Source organism: Lissotriton vulgaris, chromosome 1_1 (assembly GCF_964263255.1).
Source record: "Lissotriton vulgaris chromosome 1_1, aLisVul1.2, whole genome shotgun sequence".
Classification (NCBI taxonomy): domain Eukaryota; kingdom Metazoa; phylum Chordata; class Amphibia; order Caudata; family Salamandridae; genus Lissotriton; species Lissotriton vulgaris.
In genome coordinates, this window is record NC_141685.1 from 1,056,888,806 (window position 1) to 1,056,902,451 (window position 13,646).

Below are 13,646 nucleotides of genomic sequence, written 5' to 3' on the forward strand. Positions count from 1 at the left end.
GTAAACCGGTAACCCACCTCTCTCTTCACCCTTAGAGAAAAGTACTTTATACCCAGTTTTCATGGGAACAGGACAAATACATCCTAATGTGTTACAAAACCATCTCAATCAATCAGGACATCATCGATCCTTCTCGTGCCAACACAGCGATCAGCCTGCAACCTAAGAATCTGGTGTGAAATGTTTTATGCCCATGCCCTGTCTTCATCACACGCCACATAAACTCTGAGATACTTAAGCCGTTCCGTGACACTGTCAGTGAAGAAGTCCAGTCAATGTGACCCACACCTGCCCCCATTGGGTAGACCAATGATTTAGTCCTGTTAATGGTGAGGCCAGAGAATTCACCAAAACTATTCAGAATCTGGAGGGCCTGCAGTCCGTAATCCTGCAGATTCTGGAGGAAGATTAGAAAGTCATCTGCATAAAGCGATATCCTGTCCTAGGCCTCGCATGTTCACTCAAACCCCTCCGCCAAGGAGTCTATGTGAAGCCACTCTACGAGTGGGTCGAACTCAGCAGGCACAAAAACAGCAAATCTCCACTGCAACCTCTGCACTGCCGCCGTCTGCTCAGGCCCACCCGCTCCACCGCAAGCTCGTCAGGCCCCCAACAGGAAGACCAGACTGGGTGAGCAGACATGCGGGGCGCCGGGGCAGCCGGAATCAAGTGAACAGGGGTGGAGCCAGGATGCGGGCCACCTCACCACCTTCAGCAATCAAACCACTTCCCCTGGTGACCGTGGGGATCCACTCCTCAAGAGGAGCACAGGCAGATTCTGTCCAGAGGTCATAATTACTCTGCTGCCACCGCGCAGAAATGGTTGCTCCCAAGCTCTGCTGCCGCCTCATGTCGGAGACTCCGTCTCACCCTGGATCAGGGCCAATCCTATCAACACCAGCTCTGCGATTGACACAGAGCTGCAGAGGGTCTGCCCAAGACTGCACACAGCCAGCTCTAAGGGTCTCCATCACCAAGGAGGCCTGGAAAAAAGACCCAAGAAGGCCTGGAAAAAAGACCCAAACACCAGCACCAGGGACGCCTTCAAAAACGCCACACGCATACACCACCAACTAATCCGGTCTGCCAAGAAAGCCGCATTCAAAGACCGACTAGACAACAACGCCCACAACAGCAAGGAATTATTCAACATCGTCAAAGAGTTTACCAACCCATCAGCCAACTCCAACGACATCACCCCCTCCCAAGCCCTCTGTGACTCCCTAGCTTCCTTCTTCCACAACAAAATCGCAGACATCCACAACAGCTTCGACAACCGTCCCGGAGACCAACCCACCCAACCTCCTGCAGGACCTTCACCCCCCTTGAACGTCCTTAACGACTGGAACCCAATCTCCACTGAGGACACCATCCGCCTGATGAACTCCATCCACTCAGGATCCCCCACAGACCCATGCCCTCACCACATCTTCAACAAAGCAGACTCCATCATCGCACCACACCTCCGAGATGTCATCAACTGCTCCCTCAACTCCGCCACCTTCCCGGAAAGCTGGAAACACGCAGAACTCAGCGCCCTTCTGAAAAAACCCACAGCTGACCCCACCGAACTCAAAAACTACCGCCCCATCTCGCTTCTTCCATTCCCGGCCAAAGTCATCGAGAAAGCTGTCAACAACCAGCTCGCCACCTTCCTCGAAACCAACAAATCCCTCGACTCCTCACAGTCCGGCTTCCGAGCCAAACACAGCACTGAGACCGCACTTATCGCAGCAACAGACGACATTCGAACTCTATTGGACAATGGAGACACAGTCGCCCTCATCCTCCTCGACCTCTCCGCTGCCTTCGACACAGTCTGTCATAGCACCCTCCTACAGCGCCTCAGAAACGTCGGAATCCAAGGAAAAGCACTGGATTGGATCACCTCATTCCTCACCGGAAGAACCCAGAGAGTCCGCCTCCCACCATTCAAGTCAGAGGCCTCTGAAGTCATCTGCGGCGTGCCACAAGGATCGTCACTCAGCCCCACCCTCTTCAACGTATACATGAGCCCCCTCGCGGCCATCGCTCGCCAACACAACCTCAACATCATCTCCTACGCTGACGACACTCAACTGATCCTCTCACTCACCAAAGACCCTAAAGCCGCCAAAATCAACCTACATGAAGGAATGAAAGAAGTAGCCGAGTGGATGAAGCACAGCCGTCTGAAACTGAACTCCGACAAAACAGAAGTCCTCATCTTAGGCACCTCCCCCTCCGCCTGGGATGACTCTTGGTGGCCAGAGGCCCTTGGAAAAGCACCCATCCCGACGGACCACGCACGGAACCTGGGCGTCATCCTGGACTCCTCACTCTCGATGACCAGACAAGTCAACGCCGTTTCATCATCTTGCTTCAACATTCTTCGCATGCTCAAAAAAACATTTCGCTGGATCCCCACCGAAACTAGAAAAACGGTCACCCACGCACTGGTCACGAGCCGCCTAGACTACGGAAACACCCTATTCGGCGGTACCACCGCAAAACTCCAGAAAAAACTCCAACGCATCCAGAACGCTTCAGCCAGGCTCATACTAGACATCCTGCGTAAAGAACACATCTCTGGCCACCTGAAAAACCTCCACTGGCTCCCCGTAAATAAGAGAATTACTTTCCGCCTCCTAACCCACGCACACAAAGCACTTTACGAACTTGGACCCGAATGCCTCAACACACGACTGTCCTTCTACACCCCCTCCCGTCAGCTACGATCCTCCAGCCAAGCCCTCGCCACTGTACCTCGCATCAACAAAACCACCATGGGAGGTAGATCCTTCTCCTACCTGGCAGCTAAAACTTGGAACTCTCTTCCCACTCACCTTCGCCTCACTCAGAACCACCTAGCATTCAGAAAGCAACTTAAAACGTGGATATTCGAGAAGTAATTCCCCACCCTTCGTCAAGCGCCTTGAGACCCTATGGGTATGTAGCGCGCTATATAAATCTCTTGACTTGACTTGACAGGAGAGTGGAACTGAGGCATCTAGCAGGCCATACCCGGCGTTTCACACTACCACAATATAATCTGTCCCGGGCAAGGACGGAGCCCCCAGGACCTGCAGCCAGGAGTGCAGGGTGCTCTCCGAAGCTTCGCAGCACAGGAGCTCTTAATGGGGTTTAGGCAAGCTCCCAATGGCAAGAGCAATGAAGGATGTACCTGAGCTCGGGTGACAGCCCTGGAAACCAACAGCTGCAATGTCTGTAGCTAGGCCACTCCCGCTGCCTGCCTTTTCAATTACTTGCGATGAATCTCATGAGACCCAGCTCACTCATATGAGGTGATGCAAAAAGTTATGCAAACAGGTCCTATGATCTAACATTGTGACATTACTAGTGTAAGATGTCCCTGAGAGGAACTCTACTAGGCTTTGATAGACTATAGCTACTTTCAGACATCACAGCTGAAACCCTGGGCCTTGACTCTGCTTTCCCTTCTGACATAACATGCCGATTTACTTTCTGCCGTAAATGAGATTATGAGAAATACTGTTCCATATTGGGCTTGGCTACACGTTTTTTTGGCTGATGGTATTAGATTAATAGGTGTTTCAGGGGCAGTTTGTTTATGAGTGCATTTTTCTCTGCTCTCTCTACAGCCTCCCCCACACAACCTCTTTATCTCCTGCTGCAGAGACAAGTATGTAATTATGGTGTCATGTATATTGCACAGTGGAGGCTGGTGATCTTTAAAAGTGATGAGGGGTAGAATTCCAGTGAGCAAGCCTGTCTTCTTCTTCGAGGGTTTGAGGAGTTTGCTCACACTCGCTTGCGCTCCCTCAGTTTCATTCAGTTACTCCCATTCGCACTCACTTTTACTTACTCTGACTCGTTCATTCTTACTTAGTCCCACTCATTCTGACTCAGTCTCACAGTGACTCACTGGGTAGCATTCATTTGTGCTTGTTCTCACTGAATCAGCCAGCCCCAGTCATTCTCAATCAGTCTCATTCCGTCTCACTCAACCTGACTCGCCAAGTGTCACTCTGTCTTATTCTCACTTAGTATCACTCATTATCACTCACTCTGACTCACTCAATCACTCATTCTGTCACTTGCTAAGACTCACACAGACTGTGACTCACTCAGCGTTAATGCGGCTCACTCAGTCTCACACAGTAGCATCTAGTTACACTTCTCTCATCCTCCCTCACTGTCATTCATTCTCACTTGTCCTCACTCCCTCCTGCTCTCACTCACCAGCATAGATGCTCGGATATGCTCACACACACACCCCCCTGGTAAAATACAAACAGGCCAGAAAACAAGGAAGGTGTGTACCTGGAGCTCTTAATTTATTACAGACACTTATTTGTCTATATATGCCTGCCCTCTTTGTGACTCTTAGAGTATGTATCATATGCCAACTGCCTGAGATCTACAATGAGCAAATCCCTACTAGCTTTACTCTGAACATTCGTAATAAACAGGGGCAGCTGAAATTCCAGGAGCCTTATCCCGACAGCTCGACGACTTCGGAGGGCTGGAAGAGGTCCCCCGCTACACGGCGGAGGAGGGCACTGGACATCGAATGCTGTCTCATACTTTGCGACCTATTGTTCCACTACACCTCCCCGCCCGAACTCTCTCACTCAACCTTTCAGTACTGTTATTAATTGCACATCACAGGGACAGCTGAAATTCCAGGAGCCTAGTCCCGACAGCTCGACGACTTCGGAGGGCTGGAAGAGGTCCCCCGCTACACGGCGGAGGAGGGCACTGGACATCGAATGCTGTCTCATACTATGTGACCTATTGTTCCACCTGTCTGTCTATGCTCCCCCAGGTACTTCTCTTGTAAAGCGCTCTGATATCCGCAAGGATCTTGTCCGCGCTATATAAAACTTTCTAAATAAATAAATAAAATAAATTTAGCAGAAAGCTAACTGTGGATCAGTGGTAAGGGAGGATTGGGTGCTGATTTGAGATTTTGGACCTTAGGCGGGTAAGAAGGTAAATGAGAGGTGAAACAAGCACAGTTTGTAATTCCTGCTTTTGTCTTCACTCAGGTTCTTGAGACCTGTGTGAAGAATTGTGGCCACAGGTTCCATGTATTGGTGGCAAGTCAGGAATTTGTTGAAGGCGTCCTGGTGCGAACTATCCTTCCTAAGAACAATCCACCAACGGTGGTGCAAGACAAGGTGCTGATCCTAATTCAGGTGAGACTGGAGGTGTGTGGAACACAGCTTTGTCCCAAACCCTATCTTACAACCCCATTTCTCTGTGCCTAATAGCACCAGACCTGTAATCCAATCTAACCTACCGTCAAAGTCAAACTCAATTCACCAAGTTAACCGACCTGTCTCTGCATTAAAACCTAACATACCTGTAAACTGCCCCGCAGCTCTGGCTAACAACGAGTCTCGGGTGGTGTTTCTTTACAACAAAATGCAACTCCACTATCAATCCACCTTAGCCATAAACCCAACAACACCCAGTGCCCAATCTCAACTTTAACTTAAAACACAATATTCTCAAATCTCAAGAGACGCTAAATTTTCAACTAAATTTGTCCCCAAAACCTAAATACCCCAAAAACTTAAATCTGCCTAAGATTTGCCCTACCTCCCCACCTCTGTAATCCAACCTAACTGTCCTACCAATCTGTCAATCACCCAGCATTTGTAGAATGTGGCACTGTCACCCCTGGAGGTCTCCAGACCCTGGGGTACAATGTCTCCACTGAAAAGTCAGGTTGTGAGGAAAAGGCGGGAAGAGGGAAGAAACGATTAGTAAAAGGCGAACCAGAGGGCAGAAAAACAAGCAGAAAAGGCAAAATAGAGCAGAAAACGTCAAGACAAAGGACAGAAAAGGGTAAAAAGGAGGGCAGAAAAGGCAAAACCAAGCCAGAAAGTAGCAGAGGAGGCACAACCGAGCAGAAGAGGGCAAAACAGTGCAGACATATGAGCAGAAAAGGAAAGACAGAGGGCAGAAAAACCAACAGAAAAAGTCAACAGAGGGCAGAAAAATTTGCAGAAAAGGCAAAACCGAGCCAGAAAGTAGCAGATGAGGCACTATCACAGGGCAGCGGGTAGATAGGCAGTAGAGTGTAGTGGACTGTGGGCAAGCTGGACAGGAGAACTGTTGCAGGGGGAGCTGCTACAATACACAAATTAGCCAAACAAAGTAAGTTAAGTCTTTCCAAAACTCGACATTGCCCAACAAACCAACACAGTTTTTCTCTACATTAAAGTGAGCTGGCATCAAACCCATTTAGCTGAAATCAACCCCATCAACTCACCCTAACTTTTCCACAAAATCATCCCTCAGTCATGGTCTCCACAAGATCCATCTTTACCCAGTGTCTAATATCCACTTCACCCAGAAACCCAACTCTGCTTAAAAGTCCAGTTTTGCTACCCCCTCTCAACCCTGCCCCAGATCCAAGGCCAAGCATAGTAGAACACTGCTTCTCCATGAGCAACTCTAGTGTGAAATGCTCATTACATCCCTGATGCTGAATCATTTGATGAGTTAAATGGGGTTCTGCATGTAAACAAGATTGTGAGTCAAAATATGGAGTTCCAGCTGCTCCTTCACCCCTGCATGGACATCTTGTTTTTTTAGTTTGGAGCAGAGCAGTGCAATCCTTGTGATCCAAGATCCTCTGCTGACAGAGAAATTTCATGAGATGGATCCCAGCACACTCACTTTGCTCTCTTCCTTCTTTAGTCGTGGGCCGATGCTTTCCGCAGCTCCCCTGGCCTTACCGGTGTCGTGTCTGTTTACGAGGACCTGCGTCGGAAGGGCTTGGAGTTTCCCATGACCAACCTGGACACGCTGTCTCCGATCCACACACCTCAGAGGGTAAGACCTAGGATTGTGTTAGATGTGTTTGGGGAAATGAATGGAGATTGTCTTCCACAAGCGTCACATTGTTGTGTGGAAGCACAGTCCTTTCTATGAGTTATCGGATACTTGGAGAGGCGACATCCTATGATATGAAGTCTGGTTCCTACAGTGATGTCATTGTCTAAGATCAGTTTTGTGGAGTGATGTTGCAGTCTAAAATCTGGTTCCTGGAAGGATGTCACATCTAATAACGGATTCCATGAGAGATGTCATAATCTAATACTATTTCAATTTTGTATCAATTCTTGGCATGAAGTCACAGTGTGAGCTCCATTAGCTGTGTGTTGCCTAGTCTGAGGTCAGTTCTTTAACTGTCACAGCCTGCCAGCTTCCTGGTAGAAGGGTACATTCTGACGTCATGTGCTTGGAGTAATGGGTTGGTAGATATGGTTATTAGGAAGTGTTTCCAAATGTATTATGGGAAACTTAAAAAGTAAGTTTGCAGCATGTGGTGCTGTAGATCACATGCAGTAGCCTTTCCTGCCATCCCTTGTTGGGTTCAGAATATTGCAAGTTGTGTACAACAAAAGAGTGTCTTCTGTTTTGAGAATGACTTGTGATCACATTGCCAAAACCCACAATGCATCGGCATGTAGTCTCCACCCTAGATTTTTTTTCTTCTGAAGTTGAGTGCTCCGCCTTCGAAACTGTGTTGCAATGGAAAAGTTTGCCTTTTATGCACCACACAAAGAGTAGACGGTGCTGAACAACGCTGGTGATTTTTAATATGCGTATGATATGGAAACATTGAATCAGCGCATCAATGACCGGCAGATCCTGCATACTCACCTTCCAGTTCCCGTGACACCTTAGGTACTGGAAAAATGAGGGCATCACCCCTAGATGGAACTTCTGCCTATGTTACAGTCATTCAAAGAGGCACACTTCAGCATGGCAACACCATGGCAGTTGGATAAGGGTAAAATGCTTCCTTCCTGAAACGTTGCCCACGACTGAGTGCACAGCCCGGTACCAATCCAGTCTGAAAGCATTTTTAAAACTTACAACTGAAAAATGTAAAAGCTGTGTAAAAACACCGGGCAAAACACCTAGAGTAGAAAGTACATAAAAGGCGTCCACAAGATCCACTGTACTTTCAAGTCCGCATTGCTCCGTACTCTAATGGTGCTTTACGCTTCTTGAAAAGGATTGATTACTCAAGGGATCACAGAAGGGCACAGTCGGAAAAAGAAAGCATAGGTCTGGTCACACCAGGGAAAAGGGTGGTAATGGACACAATTACTCTTTGCACAGTCTAAGCTCGCAGACACTACTCAGCCGATATGACAGTTTCCAATGGGAGGACATGGATGAGTTTCTAGAACACCTTCCTGAAAAGTACTGAAAAAAGAGAACCTAGTCAAGGAAGCAGAAATGTTTTCTAATGCTGGTATTCGCTATACAGTTTGCCATCAAATCAACACCTGCTTTATATTATGTCTCCAAGCTTGGCTATGTATTTCCATGTTCTGACATGTTTTAGACTTGCTGTTTGATGGCGTCCATCTGTTTTACCCTCGCGTCGATGAGGCACCAAAGAAGATCCCGACACCTCCAAGTTTATAGGGAGCTCTTCAGCAACTACCACCACTCCACCAATGTCAATAACCTCATTAAGGCACTCGCCTCAGCAAACAGGCTTACTAGACAACACAGCCCTTTCGCCAACAAGGACAACAGCATGTTATCCAGCATCAGTCTTTTCATAGAGCAGGACTTCTTGGAACATTAAGGGTTGTGGCAAGGGCTCCAGGTCTAGAGGGGCTTTTGTTGCAGCCGAACAATGACCCTGTATATTCAGCCAGTCACAAAACACCTGTCTGGGGAGGGCTCAGGGTTTGCCCTCAGAAATTGAGAAAATTAACTAAGAGATCATGTGTCTTTTTCAGTGGTACTCCACTGACTTGTGAAAGCACGCAATCAACAAAGCTGCTGAAAGAGATTTGCTCACTGTTAAGCAAGGCGGCAACTGAGGTAGCTCCATTGCATCAGCAAGAGAAAGGAGTTTACTCTCAGACCCAAGAAGGATGGCACACTGTTTCTCATCGTTCAGGTCTGTGGGTCTTCTGCAAACCACGCACTTCCAGATGACACTCTTACACGGTGTGATCCGACCCTACTAGAAAGAAACTTCCTAGCGGCCTTAGACCTCAAGGACACCTACTTCTATAACCCAATGCTATGGTGGGATTGCTAGTGGCCTGGTAGTGTAGAAGCAAATCCATATCAGTTCACAGTTTTACCTTTCATCATAAAATCCGCGCCTACTGTTTACCGCATGTCATGCCTTATCAGTGGCTCACCGCCAAGGAAATCATGTTTACCCTTATCTAAAGGAGTAGCTGGTAAAGGGGAGCTACACCTGTCTCAGACACAAAAAAACATGTCCTAACTTCATCAGTTAGGGTCACCGCCAATGACAAATACTCCCTTTTGCAACCACTGCAGACCTTGAGTTACTTGAAAGCAGTTAGCACAAGCTTTCTCAGCCCTGGAAAGAGCACAGGAATTTCAGAGACTGATCCATTTGTTTGCTCAGCATTAGCTACTACAAGGGCGACGAGTGGAAGAACTTTTCATTCAAGCCCACAAAGACAAGGTTAACGTCTGGCATTTTTTCAAAAAGACTGCAAGCAAAGCAGAAAGGGCACTGCATTCACTAGATGTCAACTGAGCACGGAGTACTAAATTGACGGAACGGAGACATCATACAAAAACAAAGCATCTCCTTCTTTCCTTTGCGCCCACACAGCCTGTGAAACTCATCTCAAAAGGCAGCATCGCCAGATGAACTTGCGGAGGTTTTGCAGGCGTATGCCATATGTAAAAACGATGTGAGTGTAGCTTTCCTTGGCAGCCCCCACCATTGGTTGTGCAACATGGTCAACTGTGGACATTCATGCTAAAAAGAAAGCCCAAGGGGGCGAAAGAGTTTCAAAAACATTGATACAACTACTTCTGCTTTCCGCCTGTCTCTGCCTTAAAACATGGGGCACTGCTGTTATGTTTGTGCACAGCATGTGAACTACAACACTTGATGCAAGCGGAAAATGTTACTTGCGTGTAGATTTATATATTGTCAATCAAAAAAAGGAGAGGACTAGGAGCAAGTTAGCGTCCAGAACCCATGCTCCCATTAATTAATGTATAGCTGCAGGTGGAGGGTAACTGTTTCTATTGAAAGAGAGATATATAGACTAAACTGTAGGTGGACAATCAAACAGCTGAGGGGAAGTTTTCAATACTGCAAGATTGAGTCCTCGCATATCCAAATGGGTGTCCTGCTTCATCAGAGGGCTTGGCTCCTCGTGGGGCCGGTGCTGCAATGCCCCACGGGCTCCGCAATGGGGCTGTTTGGCAGAGATCTTCTCTTTAAGCCGTATGAGTGAGTGAGGGCCTGTGAATGTAGGGTAAAGTGTTAGGTGGAAGTTTTGTGCCTTAAAACTACCTAAGGAGTATCATCCAAAAATGTTTTAATCTGTGATCCCCTTGGCAGGGTTAAAAACAAGAATGCGAAAAAATGTTGCTGGGGTATAATGAACCGTGACAATTCCGACATGTTAGATTTTCAAAAGGTCGACATGTTTCACGCCTATGTGGTTCAGGAGGGATCCGTGGCGTTTCTTCAGGACCAAGTGAAATATAGGAGTAATCCTTACCCTACACCTGGGCTGGTCTGTGTATATTGTTTGATACATAATGACTGCCTCAACGTACCTGCATTTGTTTGGGTCTGGCGACACAAGCCAGTTTACCACCACAATGGCACTTGCCTGATACGCTATATGTTACTGCTTTCATTTGTTCATTATGGAGTGACGACCTCGTTCTAAACATGCTCCAAATACATAATACGATTGCCTTAACTTACCTGCATATCTTAAAGGAGTTTCTTTTTGGCAAAGAACTCATTACACGTACTGTATTTCTGAAAACTTCTCTACATTTCTTCTGGTTTTGTGTAGGTTGGATATCGTTATCTCATTTAGGGACTTCATATGCAGATACAGTTTACTATAACTATCCCTTGAGATTTTTCAGTTTCTTTACTTTTTATTTCAAACAATATAAACTGACTCGCCCAGGTGTATTGTAAGGATTACTCATGTACTTCACTTGGTCCTGAAGAAACGGCACAGTTCCCTGCTGAACCACCACATAGATATGAAACAAGTCAACCTTTTCAAAATCGCATATGTCGGAATGGTCACGGCTCATTATACCCCAGTATCACTTTTTCGCATTCTTGTTTTTAACCCTGTCAAGGGGATTATAGATTAAAAAATGTTTTGATGATCCTCCTTAGGTAGTTTTAAGACACAAATCTTCCACCTAACACTCTACCCTAAGTTCACAGACCCTCACTCACTCACACGGCTTAAAGAGAAGATCTCCACCAAAGAGCCCTCTTGTGGGGCCCACGTAACCTCGATTCCGCCTAAAAAATGAAACCCATTGTCTTAAAATAAACAACTTGTAATATTCTAAACCCAGCACTAGATGACCGTATAGTGCAAAGCATGGGAACATGTGCATTGATAACACAACACACTCAAACAGTTGGTTACAGGTATGTAACATTTTCCGTACTTTAAACGTTGTGGAGAAACAAACGTGGTAACTAAAAATAATTAGGTGTTTATTTGCAAGGAGAAACAGGAAAGCCTTTTAAAAAAAAAAATGTTTATATACTGTATGCATTCATTAATATTGTTGCAGGGTAAGTCACAATTGGCATAGGTCGTTAGTACATTGTTGTAGTCTGAGTGCCCTCTTGCTGGTTGAATTTTAATAGAAAAGGGAAATGTAAGGAGGAAAGGACATAAAGTTAGAAAAAGAATAGAGAAGTGGGGTAGGCTAGACCCCTAGAGAGGTATACATGCATGGCTTAAGAATATTAGTGTCTATTACATCGACTGTCTTATGAATTATCGCACTCGGGGTTAGTGAGTTCATTTATGAGTCTCCCCAGGAGCAATTTCAGGTTCAGACGTCTATGGAGGTTTGTAGGGGTCTAGGGCCCTGTCCAGCGCTTCCCACAGCCCCCTAGATGACGCTTTCCAGGGGAGTAATGCAGCGCCAACCAGTCCGCTCCTCTGAGGTGAGTGGCCCTTTTTATCCATCCTTGGTAGGCAGTTTTGCTATCGTCTTTCCAGTTGGTTTGCACAAGTTTGACCATCGCTGTCAGTAGCAGGTTCATTAGTTCTAGGAAAGCCTTTTAATTCTATTCAGTGCCTACATGTTCGTGCACAAGATACAAAAAGGTTTATTTTTTGCATACAATGCAAAGTTTTAAATGCAGAATGAGTGTTGAATACACAAAACTGACCAATCAGTTACTTTCATCAGTAGTGTGGCAGATTGGTGAAAGCATGTGCAAATGTCAAAGTACTCTCCCTTTGTGCGTTTGTGAACATTTCCTGTTTGAGGTATCCACATATCAATCCCTTTTAAGTTTTACCCTGTCTCGTGGGACTGCAGGGCCCCCCGTTCTAGTACAGGTTTGTGGAGTGAGGTCGTAGTCTGCCATGAAGGTCCCGGGGTGATGTGGCTTGTCTATCCGGCTGGTGTTGGGCTCCCTCTGTAATGCCACACTCTGATGTCAACCCCCTGGAGTGACATTCACAGTTTCTCTCTCTCTGGGTCGGCTTGTCTTCCTCACTCACTTATTCTTTACTTCCCTCTCCTGTCTCTACCACTGCTCCTTCTCGTCTCTCTGTTTTGTCGTGCTCTGCCTAGTTGCTTCTTCTCCCCTTCCTCCATTTCTTTCCACCCTCTCCTAAACTTTGCTTCTGTTTCTCTCTGCCTCCACCCTGCTATTCCAACTTGCTCTCTTTCTCGCTCACATCTCTCATGCGCTCTCTAATTTCTGCCTCGTCTTTCATCTGCCCCTCCTCTCAACGTAGTTTTCGTCAGTGCTTAATTTGTAAAAATAGAAGTGCAGGTCCTTAAAATTTTGCCAAGGAGGCCACAGCTCACCTCTTCCTCCGGTGAGCCCCACTTTCAACACTATCACTGCCTCAGTCTCTATCTTCCAACCTTGATCTGTTGTCTGTCCCCTAAGTCTTTGCTCTAAGAGTCTATCCTCTCACCTCTCTAATTGTTTTCTGTCATCTTTGTCACACCTGGTGCGTTACCTTATTCCCTGCATGTCTGATGTGCCCTCTATTCATTCTACCCCTGCCCTCTTTCCTCTTCACTTTTATCCATGCTCTGCTCTCTCTCCCCTCGATCTTGGCTCTTTACTATCACTCTTCTAGCAGTGATTAGCTGTGTCTCAGTTTTATAATGTGTCTGTTTTTTCCCCTCTGTCCTGTCCTCTACATCCTTTCATTCTATCTTCTCTCTTCTTAATGCTCTCTTCTTCACATCATGGATGGTTTCTCTTTGTATCTGATTTGCTCCCCTTTTCTTCTACTTAGCTTTGTCTTATCTCCCTCCTCTCCTGTTGTTTCTTTCTCCTCTATACTCCTGCTCTTTCTCTCATCTATAACACTGCTGCTGCCTGTGACCCCTGTCGTCAGCCTGTACATGTCCCTGTTATTTTGAACTCTTCGTTTTCCTGTTGTCTTTCCTAAAGATGATGACATGTGTTTTACTTTCTTACCTACACTGAGTGCAAAAACAAAAGCAAATGAACACCAAATGAAAATGCTTTTTTTCATATATTAATCAGTGCAGTATAACTGTGCTCGAGCACAGCAGGTGATGTCACTACTAGTGCTGCATGTAATTAGTAGGTCCCGGGATGGCGACAGCATCTGCATCCTTTGCTCAGCTTGCTGTGACCC

At 46.5% G+C, this 13,646-nt stretch overlaps 1 protein-coding gene across 3 annotated transcripts in view; it reads left to right on the plus strand.

Annotated features, from left to right (window-relative positions):
• TOM1 (target of myb1 membrane trafficking protein) overlaps window positions 1-13,646 on the plus strand; it is a 352,338-nt gene that overhangs the window by 114,885 nt on the left and 223,807 nt on the right. For all 3 annotated transcript variants that reach the window (XM_086962935.1, XM_086962922.1, XM_086962928.1), the window contains exons 4-5: window positions 5,013-5,162; window positions 6,676-6,810. In XM_086962935.1, the coding sequence (XP_086819061.1) occupies window positions 5,013-5,162; window positions 6,676-6,810 (285 nt within the window). The remainder of the gene's footprint in view (window positions 1-5,012; window positions 5,163-6,675; window positions 6,811-13,646) is intronic.